We start from the raw sequence: 25,101 nt of genomic DNA, 5'->3' as shown, positions 1-25,101 counted from the left end.
GTGTCTACTAGAGGCAGTTATTATCATACTAGCCTTGATGATATAACTATAATATAAAAATATCAATAATCAAGACAATTATATCTATAGGAAGCGCAGTAATAACATATTCACAATCATATTTATTGTGTCTACAGGCAGTTATTATAATACTGGCATTGATGATGTAACTATTACTATAATATAAAAATATCAATAATCAAGACAATTATATTCATAGGAATCGCAGTAATAACATATTTATATTTATTGTGTCTACTAGAGGCAGTTATTATCATACTGGCATTGATGATATAACTATAATATACAAATATTAATAAACAAGACAATTATATCCATAAGAAGCGCAGTAATAACATATTCATAATCATATTTATTGTGTCTACAGGCAGTTATTATCATACTGGCATTGATGATATAACTAAAATAAAAAAATATTAATAAACAAGACAATTATATCCATATGAAGCGCAGTAATAACATATTTATATTCATATTTATTGTGTCTACAAGTACAGGCAGTTATTATCATACTGGCATTGATGATATAACTATAATATACAGTAAGACCCACGAAAAAGTATCTTTTAAGGTTTAATATCTAAAATACTAAATACTGTACAAATATCAAAAGTAAAGTATTTAAAAATTTTATTTTCAAAAAACCTGGTAGATCAAATTATCATGCGCTTTTTAAGAATATAAAAAAAAAAAATAGAGGAGATAGAGAAAGAGAAAAGAACATTTAACAGTAATATAATGATATAAAAGTTTAATGAAAGAGAGATTATTTTAAATCTTTAAAGATATGGAATAGAATAAAGGATTAAAAATGTGTAATATTTCTGGAAAGAAGATGGAAGAAATTTGGGAAATAGGTAGGTTATATATACTTTTCCAGTATTGCTTCAAACTCAATTAATATCCGCTGTATTAGAACGGGTTCTCAGCCATACTGAAAAATAATGTATAGTATCGTATTTTACACAATTATTACAAATTATAAAATAACTGTTTTGTTAGCCAGGGCCTTTGTCCTATCAGGGTTTACAAATCTGGTTTTAAATATATAATTTTACATTTTAATATCCACGTAAAGCTGTATATAATACAATGCGATGAATAACTATTATAGTTTTAGGACTTTGACTTGAGCTTATATTATAAGTAAAATCTAAGTAAAGCAGCGTTAGAAATAATAAAATACAGAAAATATACTTAAAATTAACATTTTCTTCTAAAGAAGATTAGCACTTTTTCAATATTCAATAAGTTTTTTTACCAATAGTATCAAAATTAGATTTTCTGTTGTTCCACACGACTTTTGTTTCTGTATATAGACACATATATTTACGTATTTTTTCTGTTTAAAGGTTTCTCAATTTATTTCTGTATAATATTTATACTTTTGATTTCAAAGAGAAAGATCTGTACATCTCCTCGTCCGTATTCCAAGCTATGATTTTTTATTCTTCGCTACTTATGGATTTTGTCATCCTCGTTTGCAAATGATTTCATGAAAATAAATTTTTAAAGTTTTTATTATTCGAAAAACAATTATGTAATGCAATAAAAAAAATAAAAAAAATTCTCACAAAGAAACATAAAACGTTTTTAAAAAAACAATTTACTTAAAAGGGAATCATCAAAAATTACTCTTTATTTTTATTGATTTACGGTTAATTTAGAAAAACTATTTTACCTTCAAATTGTTTTTAGTCAAAACTATTTAATTAGTTTAAATTTAAAGATAGACGCCTAATTTTTTTGGTATTTTTCCTCAGTCCAACGCGCTTCAATCTATGATTTATTTGGTCCGTCTGTTTTTCTATAACGCTAAAAGGGAAATGTTATTAACTCGGCTGGCATTTAAGACAGGCATCTTTACATTTCGCAACTTCAAAAATGTTAAGTTGTCATCCTGGTTTTACCCTAGTAAGCTATTTATGCCTGTAACGAAGGATCACGCTAACCACTGAACCCATGTGGTTATTCTAACCATTGAAGCTTCTTATAGGACCAGGGAAGGTTTTTAACTATATTGAGCAAGGGGATGTCCAACCTTCGAAGAAATAATTTCCCCCAATTTTTTTTATAAGTTTTACTTTATAAATCATTTTTGAAAATGGAAAGGGACTTACCCCTTCCCCCCTCTTTTATAGAGGCTTTTATAGGCGTATTCGCTATTATTATATATTTGCTATCTGTAATTTTTCTCATTTCAACACAAACATTTCCTTTTATGCAAACAATTTTATGATTAAAACGTGGAACTTTTTTCAGATCTTTTATTTGCAAATTGAGAAAAAAAAGTAGTCTCCTTTAATTTTATTTAAAACCTGTAACCTCCCCCCCCCCCCTCCATTAAGAAAATAAGTAGTTAAGGCGCTCACTTACGGTTTTATGCAGTGATAATTTGTAAGCCACCTACCTAAATCAAATTAGGACACTACCATACTAATACTTAGGTTTGGTTCTATTAAAGCTCCGGTTACGACTCTAGGTCTGTTAATATGATGTTCAATGTATTAAAAGATTAAAGAGATCTTGAACCTTAAGCAAAAAGTATTCTTTGTCTTTGTATTGTAATGTATCCTACGTTTACATAATATTATTAAATAAACAAAACAATACAAATAGTCCTCATATGAATAAAATTTAACATTTTATAAATACCTCTCAAATCAACCAACCTTTGATCGACATAATAAGTCTCTAGTAGCATATAAACCCTTAACGGTAGGGGGGGGGGGGCGTGCTGAACGCCCCCCCCCCCCTCCGATTTTTTCTATCTCATTTTCTGTATGTGAAAGATTCACATACAAGTTTCAAGTCAATTTTAGGTTCCAGGTATGATCCTGCAAGTCCTGATCCTCCAGGTCTCCAGAATTTTTAAAAGGCTCCTGTGGCCGCATTTTTTGACTTAGAGACTTCAAATTTAAAATTAACCCGACCGATTAAAGTGCGGCAAGGGGCCCGACTGTTAAGGGTCAAAAGCCAAATAAGGAGTTAATTTATCAAGCATTAAAATGCATCTATGCTTGATAGAGGGCAAAAAAAGGAAAATGCCAAAAAATCATATATATTGGAATGAAAATATTTTTGTGCCATTTAATTTGATGTTTTTTTTTGTGCATAGTAATATTCCATAGATAGATTGATTGATACTATTCATACAATTAGAATAAAACATTCATTTGACTAAGAATAAACTCCTCGCCTCGGGAAGAAGTCCAGAAGTGTATGTATAGTGGATTAATAAAATAATAATAGCAAAAGTAAGGGATTTAAATAAAGATATTTCTCGTATTCATTCGAATCCAGTGGATAGGAACCGGTTCTCATCCATACGGAAAAACTTTTTCTAGCATTGTATTATATCCAGCTTTCTACGAATATAAAAATGTACAATCATAAGATTAAAACTATTTTTTTTAGCCCGTGCCTTCGGCACCTCGAGGCTAGAAAAACTGGTTTTATTCTTATAATTGTACATTCTATATCCGCGCAAAGCCGTTTATAATACGATGCGAGAAATAACTATTACTAAACTGAAAATACTAACTTGTATATTATTTTACAATTGATATAAACCTTGTTATACATTATATTTTTCAAATATTCAGATCATACATTTTTTATTTGTGTAAATATTATTATGTTGTTTAATATTCAACAATATACAGATATATCTAGTTTTTAAGATATTGTTTTATTATTAGCTGCCATTTTTACCGCCCTATCATTGTAGTTAAAGAGAATTTGCGATATTTGATTGTTCTCATTTGACTTACAGCTAATACATTTTAATCCGTGACTGTGAGGCATCCGCTTGTTATCTGGAAGGTATAACCAAAGACGTTAAAAGCGGTTCCTACTGCTGCTAAGTCAGGTGCGCGACCTAAATACTTAGAGTAGGGGGAATGTCCAGAACAGGTGAATCTTATTGCCATGCACAGTTTGGACTTCCAGACAAAGGTCGTACAATCAAAGGGTTGGTTGTCAAATCAATTAAACAAGATTCGGTTCAGAGATGCACCAAAATAAGATCTCGTGGCGTATCCCTTCCTCATAGGCTCCAGTTTATGAAATCATAACTGTCCTATTTTATCAAATGCTTTGATAAGTTCAAACTGTACAAAATTCTTTTTAATTTTAGTGAGAGAGCAGGGCAAAGAATATTGTGAAAACACATCTCTTCATGGGTTTCAATATTTAGTCAAAACAGGTAAAATTTACGTCCATAACAAGCGCTGCAACAATAAGCATACTTATTTCAGAAAAAACAGTGAAGCATATTATTGGATATAGTTCAAATAGAATTGTGCCTATTTCACAAGATATCAATTAGATATAGTTAGGTTAGGTTAAGTAAGGTTAATAAGCTTGATTTTATATAGATTTTTTTAGTCATGCGAAGTTACTCTGCAATTAGGGTATATCCGTATGTATAATGTTATGTCACTCTGACACGAAAAAGCACTTTAGCTTAGAAGGAGTTGTGAAATTTTAGTATTTTTTTATTAAAATTCAATTAATTTTACTAATTTTACTAAATTTAACCAATTTCCTGATTTATTTTATTAATAATTCAAGACTCTTTTTTCATACATGCTATTGTTAACTTCAAATAATATATTGATTTTTTCTCCTATTTTTAACCTTCTCTGTATCAAATCAACATTTTTTCTAAAAGAAAATTTATCCTTTAAATCCAATACATGCATTGAACGTCAAACAAACTTTAATTAAAATTTAAATTAATTATTGAATATTGACTTTTGGGAAAAACTGCAATGTACTTTTTATAGCAATATTTTTACATTTTTTCTATATTTCATTGGCGCAGCAATAATATGCCAACATTTTTTTTTTATGACGTTTTCAAATATATTTGTTGTAACGTAGGTATATATGAATAAATGGGCAAATAGAGTTGCTACGCTTCCAACAAGAATGTCTACATCCAAAATAGCGAATCTTACAATTTAAAAATCTATAATACAAAGTAGAATGATGTCTGTCCGTCCGTCTGTCCGTCCGTCTGAAGCTTACGATCTCGGTAACCACTAAACCGATTGGATTCTACTCTTCAGGGTATATACCTGTTGGTCCTGTGGTGGTTTTAGGCTATTTTCTTGGGGGTGGGACACCCCAAACCCCCCCAAAAATGAAAATTTACCCCCCCCCCTCCCAAAAAAAAAAAAATTTCATATTTTTTTCTAATTTTAATGTTTTTTATGTTTGTATATATTTTTTTATACTTTTTTATATTTTCTTTAGGTATATTTTCAATTATTTTTCATCTTTTTAAATTTCTTTTCTTCATTTAAACTTTGTTTTATCAAATTCAAAAGATTGTGAAAACTTCTTTCTCCTGTAGGGGCGAAGTCCCAAAAAGGCTAAGGACAAAGAAAAAAAAATTCACAGGTTTAAAATATAAAAATCAATATAAAAAGAGTTATAAAAAGTTTAAAATTCTCCCCTGAACCTTCAGAAAAAAGCCCCTAGAGGCTAGGGGCGAAGCCACTAGTGTTTTTTAAAGGGCGAATATAGTTTGGATATGATATGAGCTTATATCAAAGGTGCAAGTATATACATTATCAATAACTCAAGCAAATAAAGATATTCCATTGGATAAGGCCGTTATAGCTAAAAACCTAGCCAAGTTGGGCCAATTCATGACGTCAGAGGAGTGGTTCCCTAAAATATTCAAATACCCATATTCACAACAGGATGCGTGTAGAGTTTGCCTAAATACTGTTGTTATTTTGCAGTACAAATAAATGAGAAAAAGGTTTCTGGAAAAAAACTTCCTAGACCTTAATGAAAATCTGATTATGTAGGAAAATATTACTATTGAAGACTAGGAAAATATTTACGGAGAAAATTTGTCCCCCCCGTACGCAAATGAAAGTCAAGTTGAGAGTAAATTAGCAGACATTACCACATACATAACATAAACAAACTAAGTTGTAGGTTATTATATGTGTCGTGTGTGTCAGGCCAAGTTCGACTATACTTTTTATTAGGTATTTTTTTTTAAATGTAGCGTATACAGGTAGGAAGAGGACATCAGGCTGTTTTTTTCACTGGTCCCTAAAGTTTTACAAGACGAACCAAAAATTATCAACGTTTATAATCCTAAAAATCCATTCTAAATTATTAGGGTAATTCTATATTTTCTTTTATGGTGTGGCTACTATATTCTTCTCAGTATGCGCCTGTCTTATTTAACAAACGTAATAAACGGAACTTTTTTCTTTGTTTATGGTCGTAATCTTTGCATTATAAGCACGGCAACCTTGAAATGAATGTGAGGGCTAAACAGCCTCATAGCGGCGGCTGAAAACAAAATTGCAGACAGCTTTCCGTTGATAATAAACTGAATAAACAACACATAAGATTTATTGCCGTTTTATTGTCTCAATGATCCCAGGCTAATAAAATAATTTTCATTTAATAGTAAAAATTATCTACAGTGCAATATGATACAAGTTTTTTTCTGTCTGGCTAAAACCAGTTTTAATCCATCAGATATTATAAATGATAACGATGCCACCCTGTTTCTAATACAGTTCCAATTATGACTAAATTCCACTGGAATGAAACCAGTTCAAAGTCAAACCCATGACTAAAAACCATGTATTGTATTTTATTGAAGACAATTGAATGAAAATAAAATTAATCGATTTATTGGCCCCAACTAAACTACAGAATAGATTTTGTTTCCTAAGTGAAATTAACATCAAAACCTAACTTTTATTACCTACTTTTCATCTGTTATCATGAGCTGGATCTTTAAATCATTTCAATGGTGCGCCAAATCGGGGTGCGCCGAATTTCAGCCAATCACAGCGCGGCATTTCATAAAATGCTGTGCTCTCATTGGTGGAAAGTTGGCTCACCCTGATTTGGTGCACCATTAAAATGATTTAAAGATCCAGCTCTGTTAAATTTAGTGGAATGGGATGAATATAATCTAAACAAATAAGCTGACAACTAAAATAATTTATTTACAGGAATTTGTATGAGAGACTTTAGCCAGAAAAGAGAACATTCAAAGCCTTTATTCAGTTGGTGGACCCTCCATGGTGTCTCAGACATTATCCTTGACCTGTAGAAGCATTTACCAATAGTTCCAGGTAAAATTGTTTTAACACTTATATCAACAGTTTGTTTATTAAACCGAAATAGTACGAGAAAAAAAGACTTTAAGTTATCTTCTACTAGCAGCTTTTATTCAAAGCAAAAATGTATAAAAATAGAGGGAGGGAGGGGCTGTCGACGACCACCCATATTTAATTTATGATTCGGGGGTGAGAGTTGAACAACTATAGTAGTTAAATATTGTTGTGCTTTGCTAGGTATTTAATATTAATGGATGTTGCGTTACTAACATGCTAAAAAAGTACATAATTATTCAGCTAAGAGAAACTGTGTAAATAAGATGCTATAATAGTTATTTATTGCATCGTATTATAAACAGCTTTCCACGGATAAAAAACTATTTTTTTTGCCCCCTAGCCTATAACCTAACCTTATTATAAAAAATATCATTCTCGGGTGTTGGAGGGGGGTGGGGGTAATGGGTACCAAAATTTTCAAAATGTCTTAATTTTCTAGGACTACCCAAAATCTGCTATATAACGAATTTTTGTCAATCCATGATTGTATTAGAGTACCTAAAGAAAAAAAACGTTCATCCTTAGGTATTATTGCTGCGCTTCTTATGGACCTAATCACCCTTATTATCAGGAAAATAGAGTTGGAGCTGCATGAGAAAGACAAGTCTGTGCTGAAGCTCGCCATGAAGTGCAAGAAACAGAGAAGAATGGTTTAATCATGGATCCATGTCATCCTTATCAAGGTATGTACAGTGGATGAGACAATGGACGATAAATTGCGATAAATTGACAATGATTAAAAACAACCCTATTAATTTATTAAAGATCACCCCCCCCCCCCATACTTCCCCACCTACACCACCAAGTGGAGAGTTCAGAAAATATGAAAAATGCAGCTTTAGATTCTTTCCAGTGCCTGGTATAATTTAATACCTTAATTTATTTTTTTTTAAACCTTTTAAAATATTGCTGGAATCCGAAATCCGTCAAAAAATCCGCGGAGAATCCGTTTTATTTTTGGACGGATTCTCACAAGAATCCGAATCTGGTCCAAAAATTGGATTGATTGCCAATCCTAACTTAATATTTGGTGGGCAAATAGAGAGGTCGTCAATTTTACTATATATTGCCCCCCAACGACAGCTGAAAACCTTGTATAGGTTTTGTGTTTTTTTTCTGAATAAATTTCATTATTAGTATAAGCTGATTTGACTGAATTCTAGTTGGGAATTCTTAACTAAACAGTGTAAAACTAAAGGATCCGACATTTAGCTTAAAAGACATCTTTCCGTGGATAGTAATGTGAAGAAAAAAAGCATAAAATCTATTGTATTTTCAATGCATTGTTCCAAAGGCCCGCAAATAGTTATAAGTTATTTAAGGCCTGTAAGAATCAGCGAGTAGCCTTAAAAGTATAAATATTTTTTTTGTTTATATAAACGATCCCAAACCATTTTACCGTGAACTGCACCAAATCCAATATTTTTATTTTATTAAGATTGAAATGATGCAAAGATAAGCTGTGGAAGATAAGCTGTGACTTGGCCAATTCTTGCTAACTGTAGTCTCTTCATACATCATAATGTTTGATTTCCAATAAACAATAATAAATATGTAATTGCTATAAATAATAATATAATACTAAGCTTGCTCTATATCTATGTAGTTTTGTAGCTACTCTATTACTAATGGTATCAAATTACACCTTTCTTTTAGTTTCACTGATATTAGCTGACACTAGTATGGCTAGCAACGATGAATATGCGGGCCAAAACAAACATTTAAATAACATCCATAGAAGAACTGTGTCAGAACTAAATAAGTTCAATATAAATGTAGGAGTCTAAACAAAATTTTTATTAAATTTATTACAAAACTGTATAAATACAGGATATTGTCTAGGGACATACTTACATTTTTAAGGCTTGGTTTGATTATACGGATAGTTATTTAATAATCTAAATAACCTCTTGAAGACGGGATACACCATTAGGTGTTATTTTGGTGTGTCTGTGAACCAAATTTTGGTACTAAAGTGCATAAATAGGCCAAACGTCCTACAGACAACCAACCCTTTGATTGCACGACCTTCGAGAAGATTTAACTGCATGGTAATAAGTTGCGCCTGTTTTGGGCCAAGACATTCAGCCTATGCTAAATATTTATGTTAAGCACTTGACATATCATCAGTAGGAACTATTTTAACGTCTTTAGTTATGACATGGTGTCGGGCTGAGATTTGAACCTGTCACCTTCTTGACAACAAGCGAATGCGCAACATGTAATGCAATAGTTGCGTGTTTTGATTTTACAGACACTTCTTTCATAGTATTATACAGTAATCATGATCATTATTCCAAAAACCAGTTGAAAAGTACAATTATAAAACAAAAAATTATTAAAAGGTTAAAAATCAACATATTTTGAACAGATGTACGGACTTTCTTGTAATGTTTATAGAGTTGCTACGCACTTGGAGGTTAAGAGCTTGAATCTCATCTCAACATTGCTTCATAACCAAAGATGTCATAAATGTTTCCTACTGCTGCTATGTTAGAAGCACATTTTTAATAGTTACAGTTGGGGGAATGTCATGTCTCAAAATAGGCCAACTTATATCATGCACAGTCCTAACAGAAGTCCTAACTGTGCATGGTAACAAATCACGCCTGTTTTGGGCCAAGGCATTCCCCCCACTCTAACTATTTACGTCGCGCATCTCACATAGCAGCAGTGGAAACCATTTTTAACAACTTTTGTTTCCGTAGCAATGCACCTTAAGGGGCAATTCGTTGTATTTTTAAAATTGCTTTTAATAGGTTATTTTAGGTTAGGTTATATTTGGTTAGGTGATTGCCCCGCAGGGTTAGGCAATTGGCCCCGCAAGGTTAGAGTTCCCTGCGAGGGGCTAGAAATAGGAGGAAAGCTACTGTGAAAATACGAATAATTGCTCCTTAAGGGGCGTTGACACGAAAGGGAAAATACCAGCAAAAAAATTTCTTCATAAACTGGTGTTTTTAGCGGCTGCGTCCCTAGTATCTAGGGATATTAGAAAGGACATGAAAGTGCAGAAAAATAACTTAAAACTTTACAACAACTTTTTTATAAAAATTAAACGGACTAAAACCACCCTGGGACCTAAAAAGGAGAACAATATCGAACCATATCGATATAAAAAAAAGGTTACTACTTTATATAATAGGATTAAGGTTAAAACTTAAAAATTAAGTAACTATTAAATCTCCTTAGCAAATAAATCTAATTAACTATTACTAACCTCAATATGTAATACCAACCCCTAACGATTGGAGGATGGGCGGGGAGGTGGCGTTAAATGCCTGCCCCCCCCCCTCTGTTTTTTTCTATCCCATTTTCTGTGTATAAAAGGTAGAGGGCTACAACTGAGTGACTTTCGAAATATGGGTATGAAACATAACTAAGAGTTGAAAATTTTGAATACCTCCTTCCTGGCGGGCACAGGATGCCAGCAAATCTGGTAAGGTCATTCAGGTGAAAAGTAAAAATATTTTTTTACTTAAACAAAGCATTTCATGTTATCTAATTCTAAAATATCCTATAGTCGTACATCCTCATATGTAATATAGATGTTCAAGTCGATTTCAGGTTCCAGGTATAATCCTGCAAGTTCTGAACCTCCAGGTCTCCAGAAATCTTTAAACGGTTTCTGTGACCGCAACTTTTTACTTGAAGATTTCAAATTTTAAACTTAAGCTTTTTTATATATCTTCATGACTTATTACAATTTCATAAAATCCGTTGCCGTTTACCTGCCAACCGTCGGTTTGCGGCTGGCAGCTGCCAAGTACTGCTGCCACCGCAAAAATTTATGTTTTGAGATTTCTAATATAAAATTTACATAAAGATAAACATATTCAGAAAAAAATTTTCTACTAGCTTCAATGATAAAAAAAATTACAGCCATTTAAGATTTAAAAAAACAGAGATTTTTGTTGTAAAATATAAAAGATCATATTGCCGGATATCCGGCCGGATAGTTTCAATATCCGGTATCCGGCCGGATATTTAAAATGGCCGGATATCCGGCCACACCGGATATCCGGCCCAACCCTACAATTAATATTGTATGAAAATGAGATGCTTTAAATATCTACTTTATAATTGATCATGGTTTCGGTTATTGAAATTGTTAGATTTTTATTTGATGTGTAGGTAGTATTTTAATGTATCGGGATGAGAAACAACCACACCATGTCAAAAATAGTTTCCCTGAAATTAAGTCCTGACCAAATAAAGTTGGGAAATGTTTATGATCTTAAATCGATTTAAAATAAAAATAAATATTTTTTTCCTGGTTGATTGGTTAAACTACATTTATATGGCATACATTTGAAAGAATTTGAATTTTCGACGACGTAGTTTTTAAAATATCATGACTTGAAAATCGTCTTTTTAACTTGCATATATCACAAAAAGACGATTTTCAAGTCATTATATTTTCAAAACTATGAGTAGAAAATTGAAATTCTTTCAAATATATGCCATATAAATATGCAGTTCACTAAATTAAGTTCAAATGCATTTCGTGAAACTACCCCTTTAATATTTTAGGTAACGAATATCTTTGATAAATAAGGGGACTGTTCATAAATAAGAGCAACTTATTTTAACCACATTCCAGCAGCGTAAAACTTTATTATTGAATATTCTATTCATAAGTAGCGAATCACAAAAAATCATGGACATACATATGGAAAAAGTGTATTATTAAGCAAAAGAAAATCAGTAAAAGATTAGAGTGGATAAAAGGTGATGGACCACCATGAATGTTTTATACTGAAATATGCTGCATTATGATGGAATATCAAGACCCAGTAGCTATGTGTCAATTTGGAATAATCCTCAAATTTAAACCCAGTCAGAGGTTTTTTAAATTTTTTTCCATAGAATAACAGACTGACAAAGTGATTATGGAGTAGCTTCGCTATTAATTAGTGTGGATGATGTACTTAAGTATTTTTTAGCAATAAAGGATTTTTTTTGTTTTATTTTCTTTTTAAGATATTGAAATAAAAAACCAATTTTGGCAATTTTTTCTACTAAATTAGATAATAATTATTCCAGTGTGGCTTTGAATATTATATTATAGACATTTTCCTAAAATAATAATGAAATTAATTATTAAATAACATTATAATTCAACACCTAACAGTTTTGGTTTGCATGGGATCAATATACTATTTGCGGAAATCTGTCTATAATACGATGCAATAAATAATTAATATATTTTTTTTCTCATGAAACCTTAGTCGAACTGAAACCTTTTCATTCGATTAACTGTGTATAACATAAACCTGAACCAGGCCACAATTGTAATAAAACACATATCCTTGCTGGAAAGGTGCTTGGTTCAAATCTGTGAAAGTTAGAAATTAGTAAAGGCAATACCAGCAATTTTATTTTAGGTACTACTCCCATAGTTTTAAAGATAACTAAGTCAAATCTTTTAGGTTGAGTCACTTATTACGTAAGTTTTGGAATCTTTCATAAAAACTTTGGATGGACAACCGCCCCCGCCGTTAATAATTTAAGAATAATAAGATTAAAGGGAAAATGGTTTGAAACAAAACCATGGGCTCAATTAATTCCAAATGGGCGAGATAAGTAATAACATGTTTTTGGCTTCGGCAAAAAAAACAATTGGGGTGGTTGTCCCGACGCTGCACACAAATGAAACAGACATAAGTAAAAAGTAAATTATACAGCAACTAGGTATATTACTAATTATGAAATTGTTTGAATTTATTAGTTTATTTCAAATCCTAAAATAACAAAAACAAATAGAAGATATACTAAATGTTTAATTTTATAATATTTGAAAAGTTTAACAATATAAAACACTACACTAGGCATCTCTTACCTATTGAAAAAAATAATACAAAATAAGTTTTTTATGTAAAATTGTGCCTTTTGGAAGTATAAAAGGAGGGGGTGGGTTTTTTTAAACTCAAAAATAAAATTTAAAGGAACAAAACTTAAAAATTTGACACAGCAGTCGCTTTACATAGGAACTGTGAAGAAAAGGCGGCGGAACTGCCACTATTGCAGAAAACCTCCGTTTCCTGCCAACTTTTTGCCTTTATAGCCAAATTAAACAATTTAAATCATCTGAGACAAGACAACTTACTTTTTTTATTCTTAAATTGTAATTTTTATGAAAAAATATTTGTTTGATGATTCAAAATTTTTAGATGATTCTAAATTGTTTAGGTAATTTGGTAAGAAAAGACAAAAAAAAATACGGAGGGAAAAGGCAGTTTTCGGCCATAGCAGCGGTTCCGCCGCTGTTTATTCACAGTTCCCCATTGCATCTCCAAAGCAACTGGCATGCCAAATTTCAGTGCTGTAATTATCTTTTATTTGAGTTCCTCGACTTTTAGTTTTGATTTTAAAAAGTGTCACAACCGCCTCCCTCCTGTTTGCACACAACTATCTTTGAAGAAAAGAAAGCACATACTTTAGGCAAACACTATAAAATATTAATATATATGCATGTCCGTTAGGATCTTTTGAACAGTTTGAACAATGATAATTTTCAGTCAAATGATTGTGATGAAAGATGCCGACTTCGCATTTATCTTTCCTAAAAAAAAAAAGGTTGTTTAATATGTAACATTGGAAGCTTTAAACTAGCGGCGTGTCAAGGAGGGTGCGCGCCAAAAATATTGACACCTGTCTTAAACCAAAATTGAGTGGCATTATTTAATTGTCATGTGGGTAGATACACCTACTTTGATGTAAAAATCCCCGTTCCCACTGCAAAACAACATGATGAAAAGTCAAAGAAAAAGAAGCACACTTAAAATTGTACCTATATCACATAAGGGAGGGGGGGAGTTTGTACATTTATAGGAAAAGAAAATACAGTATCAAATTTTGCCCTGGCCGTTTGGGCTTGTTATTATAGTTATCAACCTAATTATTTTTGTAAACTCTCTTAAATGATTGAATCTACCTTTGAAAATTTAATTTTGGGCCTTTCCTGCTAGGGGCTAGTGGGGCAAAAGACCCCCCACAAACACTAAAATTTTAAGTTCTCATCTTATTTTTTAAGATATCAAGCCGAATTATTTAATAGAACCTTTTTTTACATAAATAAGTTGATTAGCTACCCCATATTTTTTTTTGCACTATCCTTATAGGGGCTTTTTGGGTAAAACAACCCCCCAAAATACAAAATTTTTAAGTTTTGGGCTTACAAGCCCCTAGAAGTAAAGTGCAAAAATGAAATATGGGGTATAAGTGTACAAACTCCCATCCCCCTTATTTTTATGGCCCCCTTAAAATTATTAAACTAGACATTATCACACCATGGCTCTTTTAGCGAGGGGCGGACATCAGGAGGGTTATATCCATACACCTAATTTTGCCAGGGGTTACATAAAACCCCCTTCTACACGCCTCAGCTTTAAATATTGTGTTTTAACACATTAGCTAGTAAGTTTAAAACTATCTTAACTAGAGTGAAAACATTCATGTCCACTTCTCCAAAAAGCAAAAAAACTTTATAAAATCTTAACAAGTTTTTAGTCATCCTGCTGCTAATCAACTTTTTTTAAAAATAAGATGTATACCTGAAACTTAATATCCAAAATAAATATTTTTGGTGGATTCCACTGGCAGACAAATACAACAGTAAACAGCATACCTAGCTACGTCACCTTAAAAAAATAACACAATTTTAATCAAATGGTTTCTAGAGAATTCATTCAATTTTAAACTGAAAAAAAACTTATACAATAATTGTAATCTGTAGGTAAATCAAAGTTGCAATAGTACCTTAAGACTTTCTAGTAATATTAAGGGGGGGGGGGGGGGGGTTAATGGAACCACTCGTAATCAATGTGTAAATGGCACTTAGAATTCGAATTTCGATCTGAAACTTTGCATGAGTAATCCTTGGTAGGTCAATTTTCCCTAAATCGAACAAAAAGTAGAATAAGTAACAGCTAACAGATCAGCCGTTTTTGTTGGCTATTTTTAGGGCAAATCTGTCATAAATTACGTAGGAATCAACTTTTTAAAACATATTTATACTTTAAATCATGTGAAAAGGTACAAAAATTTTTTTTTTAGATTTCTAGTACCAGCAACTACCGGCTAGAACCGTTTGAAAACATTTTGGAGCAGCAAAGAGTATAATGTTGAGATAGGTTTTGTGATGGATTTGCTAAACGGTTGAGCCGCCAGCTGTTACTTTTCCAACTTTTTGTTTGATTAAGGGAAAATAGACCTACCAAGGATTACTCATGCAAAATTTCAGATCGAAATTCGAATTCTAAGTGCCATCTACACATCGATTACAAGATAGTTGAATTAATAACCTCCAATTAATATAAATGCTCAGTTTTCACAAATATCCTTTTATATAAAGTAATAAGATATTTTTGTCTGTAGCTTGAAATATTTATAACTACTCGCATTGGCTTCTAAATTTTAGACAATCTTTACATAGATGGTTTGAAGCTATCTGATTTTCAAATTCAAGCATTGGTATGGTTTTTGGCTATTTTCAGTCAATTATTTAAAGGGGGGAGGCGGATGTGCCACTTTTTGAAACCAAAACTTAAAGTCAAAGGAACTCAACTAAAAAAAGAGTTACAGGTCTGACATTTTGCATGGCAGTTGCTTTATAGGGTTACAATATGGAACAGTGAAGAAACGGCGGCGCATCCGCCGAAAACCGCCGAGAAATTGCAAAAAAAAATTCGGCGGTTTTCGGCGGTTGCGCCGCCGTTTCTTCACAGTTCCATATTGTACCTCTATAAAGCAACTGCCATGCAAAATCTCAGACCTGTAACTCTTTTTTTAGTTGAGTTCCTTTGTTGACTTTTAGTTTTGGTTTCAAAAAGTGGCACATCCGCCTCCCCCCTTTGAATACAGATGATAGGGGTGCATCCTGTAGTGTTAAATAATTTGGAAAGAGGAAAATACCCTAAAACTAAACTTAGATATAAAAATTAAATATCCTATAGGTAACCATTTAAGGACCTAAAAAAAGCTTCCATAAAATGGAGAACTCATCAGTTTATTAGTAATAGAAATTTTCAGCTACAGACAAAAAAACTTACTGCTTTACTTCATAGAATATATATATGTACGTTCCAACTATAATTGTAAAAAATCTTCGCATTTAAATCCTATATCATGAAGTAGTAAGTGTGTGTGTGCTGCTTGTGTATATAGTAAAAAAAAACAGACTAATAACGCTATCGGGTAAGGAAGTGCAACTTGCCCCCAACAAAATATTATGTTTTATGTTTTTTTTAAACTATAAATAAAAAAATGTTTTGACTGGTTAATAACTTTATTTTAATAGAGAAGCTACTTGATAATTTACTTGTGATTTTCTTTGAGTTTTTGCATCTCATTTCTCTCTTTTATTTCAATTATGACAACTTACATCTACTCTATATCATTTTGTCCATTCCATGATTTTTTTTTATGTGCTACTTATGGATTTTCACATTCTTGTTTCAAATTATAAAGGGTTTAAAGTATTCTTTATCCTGACCTGTATTTATCAATAAAATAATGAACTTTGTTTATCCAGGTTTTTTGACTTCAACTACTCATAACATTTCCATTAAGTATTAGGTAATCTTAAGAACATCTGAAATTAAAAATAAATTATACATAACATTAACAAATATATCAAGCGATTGCACTTTTTATACTAAAGAAACAGAATATTTTTTTTGATATCTGAGAGCTATCTGATTTTGATTAGTGGAGTGCACAGCATTTTGCCATCACCCTTAAACCAAAATCCATTTAGTGTTTGATAAAAATTGCTAGAAAAATATCTTATAGTATGGGGAATATACACAAAAGTAGCTTACTTTAAAAAAAATATGATTCTGCATTAGCATTAGCAGATACCTATCAAGTTTTTTCCAACGATTCCTATTTTAAATCCTAGCGGCTACGCCCCCTAGAAGCCTCTTGGGGCACTTAAGGTAGGCAAGGGAATAGTCGACCATATCCCATTTTAAATTTGAGTTTCAAAAGAGTAAAAAAAAAATTATTGAGGGGAGTGGGTGTAGACTCCCTCCCAAAAAATAGATTAAAACCTTCTCAGGGCCTATAAGAAACTTCTCTGTAATGGAGAACAATATCGGTTCGGAGGTTAGCGAGATCCTTCAGGACATACAAAAAACGCTTACTACTTTATATAATTGGACTAGCGGCTTCGCCCCTAGCCTCTAGGGGCTTTGCCCCAAGAGGTGATCAAAAAAAAAAATTAAGGTGAAATTCGTAAAAGGCCCAAGGAAATCTCCTGCAAAAAAAAAAAAAAAAAAAAAAAATTGGGGGGGGGGGTTTTTTGGTTTTTTGGGGGGGGTTGGGGGTGTCCCACCCCCCAAGAAAATATCTTAAAACCACCACAGGACCAGTAGGTATATTCCCTGAAGAGTAGAGCCCATTCGGTTCAGTGGTTACCGAGATCTTAAGCTTCAGACGGACAGACAGACGGACAGACGGACAGACGGACAGACAGACGGACAGACATCGTTCTACTTTGTATTATAGATAGGATATTCAACCATATTAAAAACTTAAGCCGATAGTTTTTAGCTAGCAAACCATAAAACTAAATGACACAAACACAAATACATTATTTACCACCTTTTCCTAATTTCCCATTAGAATCAAGGATGATAATATCCCTGAGTGGCCAAACACAACAAGAAACTTTAAAAAATCAAGAAAATAGAGGACCGAAACAAACTTAGAGTATTGCAAATAAATAATGAGACATACCAGAAAAAAAATATTGACATAGAAATTCATATAGGAAAGATACTATCTTTAAACTATTGAGCATCTTCACTCTTTAAAAAACGTCAAGGGGTTAATGTTTCTAGATGTATAGTATGTTTTTGATAATTTTGTATAATGGATTTTAAAAGTTTTCACGGATATACAGGCGAATGGATGAACTTTTTAAAACAGTTTAGCCGTGCTTCTAAGGATAATGAGAACGTCGCATAGTTGCAGTAAATCAGACCGGACCTATAGTAATTTAGAGTAGTGGAACAGAACCATACAAATGGATGGACGTACAGACGAAATTATACAAAAAAAAGTTGCCACACTAATAAGAAAAAGTATAAATAATAGAATAATTAGAATGAATTTAAGTTGTTTCCAAAGGACAAACAAATGGATTTTTCAAATAGAAGAGTTGTCACGATACTAAAGATAAAGAAAACTACAATGAATCAAACTGATGGAAAATTGGAGTAATTTAACAGACATAAAATCAGACAGACAAACAGACCCGATTATCGAATAAAGATCGAGTAGCCACGCTAATAAGAAAGTATTGAATAATTATTATAAATTAAATTTCCAATAAACAAACAGACGCACTTTTCGAACAAGAGAGTAGCTGCGCTTCTCAAGATAAAGAAAACTATGCAAGGTCAGACTGACGGAGATTTATCGTAATTTAACATATGACTAATTGGAACCTAACCTACTAAAAAAGGATTGGGAGAGTCAGAGGGGATATGGAAAGGAAGAGGACAAGGTAGTAAGGAGAGTGTGGGGTTGCGACTGCAAGAAAAATAACCCATTCAACAATGCAATGACCTCCTAAGTTATTAGGGGGTGGGAAGGAAGGGGGGTGGGGTAGTTTGGGTATATAGTATCAGAGCTTAACGAAAAAGGAATAACTAGGGTAAACATAAATTAGATTTTGCTGGATGTAGCTTACAAACAACAATTCACATAAATAGCGGGAGACGGGGGGAGAGAAAGGGGAAGGACACGAGGTTAGTTGAAAAATTAATAATATTAAGACTCGGCTTTTTAAAAAGGCCTAACAAATAGTTTTATTACTATCAAAATAATAAATAACTAATAGAGTAAAAAACAGATCACACATGAAATATGTAATACTTAGAACAGGATAATAAATTAAAAAAAAAATAAAAATAACAGCGACACTATTGTCACCAGTTGATTACGAAATACTATTTACTACAAGGAAAGTGTCGTAGTGTTTGTTTATTGTAAACAGCTGATTGAAGCATAACCACGCAAGTGTAAGGGTAAATAATTTCATTGAAAATACGTTAAGTAACGAATATCTACCCGATTGTTTACGCAGAAGAAATGGTGACGTGTCAATGACGTCACACCTACGTACGCTTATTTGTAATTAAAATAATTACATTTAAAATTACGAAAATTATTGATTTTATGATCTTAAAAGATGCATGCAAATGTATTAATTAAATGAACATAAGTAAAGTAGTCAAAAAAAAAGTCTTTGAAAGGGCTAAAATAAACGGTTTGTCGGCAATCTCATTTATCATATGTTCAATTGAAACAGAAAATTGCAAAATCTACTTAAGGATTTTTTTGAATTTTTAAATTTGGTATAGATATTCTAAAAGTATGAAATGGCACTTTTCATATAAGCTCATATCATATCAAACCTATATTCGCCCTTTAAGGTACTTATTTCGTGTCATGTAAAGAAGACGAAATTTTCCCGACAAAGGGCAGACATTACCCTCCTAAGATTTTACTTTAGATGGGCTAGGTATGAGCTAGAATTTGATCTTAAAAAGTGGCATTCATTTTTCAAACAACTAAACACATTCTAGGGTCTATCTCTGATAAATAAAATACTTTGTACGAATATTTCGCTCTTTGTACGACTAAAACGTCTGACGATTTAGATTTAAACAAACAAAGTAATATCATAAATAGACCCTATTTTGTGTCGAGTTATTTGTAAAGCATTTTAACACGTTTCTATAGACACCTTATCATCGATTCTAGCTCATGCATAGTCTATCTGAGGTCAAATCTTAGGAAGGTGATTCCTGCTTTTTTTCTGAGCTGGATCATTTTAGTGGTGAGCCAGATCGGGGTGAGCAAACTTTCCACCAATGAGAGCACAGTGTTTTAAGAAATGCCGCGCTGTGATTGGCTGAAATTCGGCGCACCCCGATCTGGCTCACCACTAAAATGATTTAAAGATCCAGCTCTGAAAAAACTTCTTCTTTACATGATCTATTATTTTTCATATTTAGGAATTATCTGGAGAATATTTTGGGGTATATTTATAATTGCATCTATATTGTTAGGTAAGATTTAATTTTTTATATGTAGCAAAGCTACTCTATAATTATATAGGGAGGGAGGGGACATTTGGCTGGTTATTGGAGATGCGATCCTCAATTTTCAAATTCTTTGAACGTACATATGAGACTTTTACAGAAATGCTTCGCATCCACAACTATCTATCTATGCTTGATATAAAGTCAACACTTTATAGATCATATTATGAACCTTTGATTGACACGTGCCCTGCAATTAACTAGTAGCACTCAGGGGCAAGACACAATTACTTTAGCTAGGCCCAAGGCATTATTTGTATCAATTTATGCATTCATAGGCCTATCCTTACCTATATGACACCATATATGGGTAACGCTAGCCTATTCATGGTAATCTGTATGTGATTTGCTAATAGTATATGTTTATTAAAGATATTATGTTTATAGTTAATGTAATCATACAAACAACTAGTTCAAATATGTATGCCTACAACCATGCCTGATTTACGTCACATATTAACACACAGATATTTAATTGCACAGACAAACACTAAAATCCTGGTCCAGAGCTAATGTTATAGCATGTACCTCTTGAATTTATTCAGTTATTTACTAACTCTCCTACCATCAACTTCTCTTTCTGGCTTTAAAAGGTAATGACTTAGTTGTTTGGCATGCATTGTAGTTTAAATTTAGGCCCCTTAGTACTTAGCATGAATTGAGCTCAGGCCTTATGTTAGAACTCTAACACTTAGCACAATTCACTGCTTGGGACTTAGGGCATATTTCTGTCCTACTCTACTTATAATTTTAACACTTATCCTGTAAATATTTTCATACTTAACTTATGCACTTGTGATATAAATACACTTTATAAAAACATTTTCCTTCCTTAATACTTAATATACTTATACAATTCTGATCGAATATCAAAACCAACCATTTATTCTTAGGTTAAAGCAACATAATACTTCGCGTGGGTCTTTTGTTGAGCTTCCACCAGCTCAACCAAATTCGTATTATACTTGTGGGAATAGAGGGTTAAGCATTCTAAACAAACGAACCGACGATGAGAATGTCTATGTGTATTGCATTAAAATTAGGTTTTAGTAGTACTCATAGAAGAGCGGTCTCCATACCTAACTATGGACAAACGCCCCATTCGCACACACAATGGTGCAACTTACCGGTTGTATCTTGGAAAATTTTACTTCATAAATTTTTTTTCTTTTTTTTCCTTACCGTACCCGAACCGCCTAAGGCAGGTATTTTTACCAAAATCGAATAATTGTAGTTATGGCAAAATCGGATTTACCAAAACCTGTGATACTATTTGAGAGCAAGGTTAGGACTATGAGGCGTTTGAAGAGATAGGGACTGAAAGGCACGACACAAATGCAATTGAGAGCCTCGTGTACGAGCAGTTGCACTAGCTGACACTCTAGAGGCCCTAGAGAATGCTAGCATATTTGTGGCCATTGGTCGCCGCCCTATAAGGACACTCGCACTGGTTGACACTCTAGAGGCCCTAGAGAATACCAGCACACCGGCACCTCCATGTCCGCCTCTCTTTAGTAAAACACTTGATTTGGAATAATCTATGATTGAGCTATGTGCAAAATTTTGATTTCTGGACTTAGTCAGAATTTTGAAATTTAGGAGTTGTGCTAGGTGGCGGAGTATATATATAAATCTTCGGACTTAGTATGATTTTTACTTATTCGGAAATTCTCTAAGTGTTGAAATACTTGAATCTTTGATACTTAAACCAGAACTTATTAAGAATCAAGCATGGAGTAACTTTTCATTTATAAGCTATCAAAATACTATTTGTAAAGGACCATTTTGAACTGCCTTATTAAATGAAAACTTAGGAGCAAATCCTATAGAACACGGGAAACGCTGTTAGTTGGGATACATATTGTCTTTGGAGCCATGTTTCTGAAACAATATGCGGAAAGCAGTTAGTACTCTTGAGTCGTAGTAAAGGGCCAAAAGATTATTACAAACTTGTAGCATTTATACTCAAGTTAAACTGTACTAATACTTTGGTGCCGTTAGAACCGATTTTCTGAGATTTGCACTTACTTATACATGCCTAGGACTTATATTCTTAATGCAATTCTGATTTATATGCGGATGTATCAAAATAACTATCGCCTCTAAAATTTTGAGTTAAACAAAGTATTTCAAAGTCTCAAAGATATTCTCAACATCGATCGGTTGGAATGATATAAGTGTAGACAAATTGCTGTATGCAATCAGAGAAATAACTCCAGAGACTTCCTGAGACTCTGAGCAAAATATTCCACTTTTGGACTTAGCACCGTTTCTATTTCTTTTGTTACAGAGAGAATCTCGAATTTCTGGACTTATAGTAATTTTTATGAAATTGTGAACTTGGTTGGAAATTTACCAAAATTCGGACTTGTAATAATTACGATTTTTCCAACTAGATTAACAAATTTCATTTTCCACACTTAAAAGAAAATTTTGTCTTAGAGTATTTTTGTCTTAGCCAAAATATTCCAATTATGGACTTAGAGAGATTCTACTTCTTTTGGTGAAGGATAATTCTAACACTCTAATACTTTATAATTTTAAAATCCTTAACTTAGCGAGATTTGCATTTAGTCAAAATATTCCAATAGTGGACTTAGAGTGATTCTATTTCTTTTGACTTATAGGCAATCTCTAAAGTAGCTTTGTGAATGAACTGTTAGGAAATTTCATCTCAGACAAAATATTCCACGTCTGGACTTAGAGTAATTCTATTTCTTTTGTCTCAAGAAAAATTCACTAATCTTGTACTTAGCATAATTTCATTGAAAGGTTTTGGACTTAGTCAAAATTCACTAATTTTGTACTTAGCATAATTTCATTGAAAGATTTTGGACTTAGTCAAAATTCACTAATTTTGTACTTAGTATAATTTCAATAAGAAAATTTTTTTTTTGACTTAGTCAAAATTTGCTAACTTTTTGTACTTAAGATATTTTTAGATTTTTTTTTCCTAAGCCAAAATTTATTGATTTTGTACTTAGAATAATTTCATTAGAAACTTTTTGGACTTAGTCAAAATTTTCCAACTTTGGACTTAGAGTGATTCTATTTTATTTTGACTTAGAAAGTTTTTAATTCAATCTTAACTTAGAAAATCTTTTTTGTTTGTATGTTCCTTACAAACACATACATAAATACAATAAACAGTTCACTCAATAATAAGTAGGACATGAAAACTAAATTTTTACTTGCTTTGCTAATGCTAAAATTTCTATTTCATGTGCCGCCAGAATTCAACAGACAACTTGAGAAGAGTTATAAACCATCAATCATTAGTGATAGTGAATATTAGTGATTTAAAAGTATAGTCAACAACCTAAGCCCTATATGTAATTTAAAAGCACACTTATAAGAGACAAAGTTCTAGTAACCAAACGCAGCAAAAGGTTGCAGCAGCCTATCTTGGGAGTCTTGGGACGTCTCTAAAAGAAGTAGCAAGTAATATTGGAAGTACTCTACTGTCTTTATAAACATCCGGATTAAAACAAAGAAAGAACATTTTCTTTTTATACCATTGAGAAAATTTAATTTTACTTAGGATTATTAGCATAAAGTCTATAACCAAGTAAAATAAAGTGTGTACATATAGTTCATAATCTTTATAATCTAAAATTGTTACCTTTTTTAGAAAAAAAAGTGCACTAATTCAGCTAATTTGATTTTCAATAATATTTGACCAAGCAATAACACCAACCTTGTAGTCTACTTTAAAGAGTTTGATTGACAACTTCCAGCGTATAGATTGATCACCTTGCGTAGGATATCACACTTCAGTAAGACACATAGAATATTGTGTTCTCACTAATTAAGTGGAGCACATCCGGTCTATAATAACCTTGAAAACAAACTGATTATATTCATATATATATAGGACAATCTAAATTGAGTCTCAATAATATAGTTATAAGGATTGAAATCACAAGTGAAGCCCCATAATAATTCGCGAATAATACTTAGTAGGATTGGTAGGCATACCCTAATACAACTATAAGTATTGGGTGCGAGATCTTTGATATTCAGGCAAAACCGTTGCAATACTATTAGAATATAGACGATCCTTTGGGAGTGAACCTTAGTAAGTTATATTCATAAAGCCTTACAGGAATAAGCAGATTGTAAGCTACATATCCTTAGAGTGGAGTAAGAATTCAACAAGGATTATAAATTGCTGTTTTTTTTTTTTTTTTTCTCAACAATAACATTTGCTAGGAAAAGTCGACGCCTAAGCAAATAACAGTTAATTTGTGATAGTATATTAGCATACCCAAATTAACTTCGCTGCAAACCTTAACATCCTATTTAACTTTATAGCTAATTTGTATAGCTAACCAACCCACATTAGCTTTATAAGCAAATATAGAATAAATCTAAGTAGAAGTGTTTCTACAGTTGAGCTTAATTAAGGATAAGAGTGCATTAGCGCACACTCCAGAATAAGATTCAAAGCTCACACGCAAGCATTCACGACGTAGAAACAACTGTAGGTGAAGTAAACAATACATACTCATCTATATTTAACAACTTTAAAAGAAAAATTTGCTATTGTAAACAATTTTTGATTGTTTTAACGTTAAGCGCATTAGTCAGTTTCTTCTTGTACCTCTGCTATTTAAATCCTAAAATAGTACAACATCTCATAAGCTTCTTTAAAGAACTCATAGAAAGTTTAAAAGCTTTAAGCTAGCTGTAATGCCATTATTTAATAAAAGTAAGAAAGATGACAACGCTGAAAAGGCGAACACTCCACGTCGAGGACGCTCGACGACGCCTGGAAGAAGAACTCCGTCAGCTGATGC

At 32.3% G+C, this 25,101-nt stretch overlaps 1 protein-coding gene and 2 long non-coding RNA genes across 3 annotated transcripts in view; 2 read left to right on the top strand and 1 right to left on the bottom strand.

Annotated features, from left to right (window-relative positions):
• The first annotated feature begins 804 nt into the window (after window positions 1–804).
• Window positions 805–25,101, top strand: part of LOC145328481 (acid-sensing ion channel 2-like) — a 69,160-nt gene continuing 44,863 nt past the window's right edge. The window contains exons 1-3 of the mRNA XM_080172184.1: window positions 805–878; window positions 4,160–4,228; window positions 20,216–20,269. Coding sequence (XP_080028310.1) covers window positions 833–878; window positions 4,160–4,228; window positions 20,216–20,269 — 169 coding nt within the window. The 5' untranslated portion in view covers window positions 805–832. The remainder of the gene's footprint in view (window positions 879–4,159; window positions 4,229–20,215; window positions 20,270–25,101) is intronic.
• LOC145327757 (uncharacterized) lies at window positions 6,985–8,772 on the top strand. Its single transcript, XR_013882234.1, has 3 exons — window positions 6,985–7,145; window positions 7,759–7,870; window positions 8,626–8,772. It is a non-coding gene; the product is annotated as an uncharacterized LOC145327757 (long non-coding RNA).
• LOC145328476 (uncharacterized) lies at window positions 12,902–16,819 on the bottom strand. Its single transcript, XR_013882466.1, has 3 exons — window positions 16,681–16,819; window positions 14,741–14,827; window positions 12,902–13,749 (listed from the first exon to the last, which is right to left on the bottom strand). It is a non-coding gene; the product is annotated as an uncharacterized LOC145328476 (long non-coding RNA).

Source organism: Acartia tonsa, chromosome 9 (genome assembly GCF_053477335.1).
Source record: "Acartia tonsa isolate MP-2025a chromosome 9, ASM5347733v1, whole genome shotgun sequence".
NCBI lineage: Eukaryota > Metazoa > Arthropoda > Copepoda > Calanoida > Acartiidae > Acartia > Acartia tonsa.
Note: the sequence above shows the minus strand (reverse complement) of the source record. Positions and strands in the feature narration are given on the sequence as shown.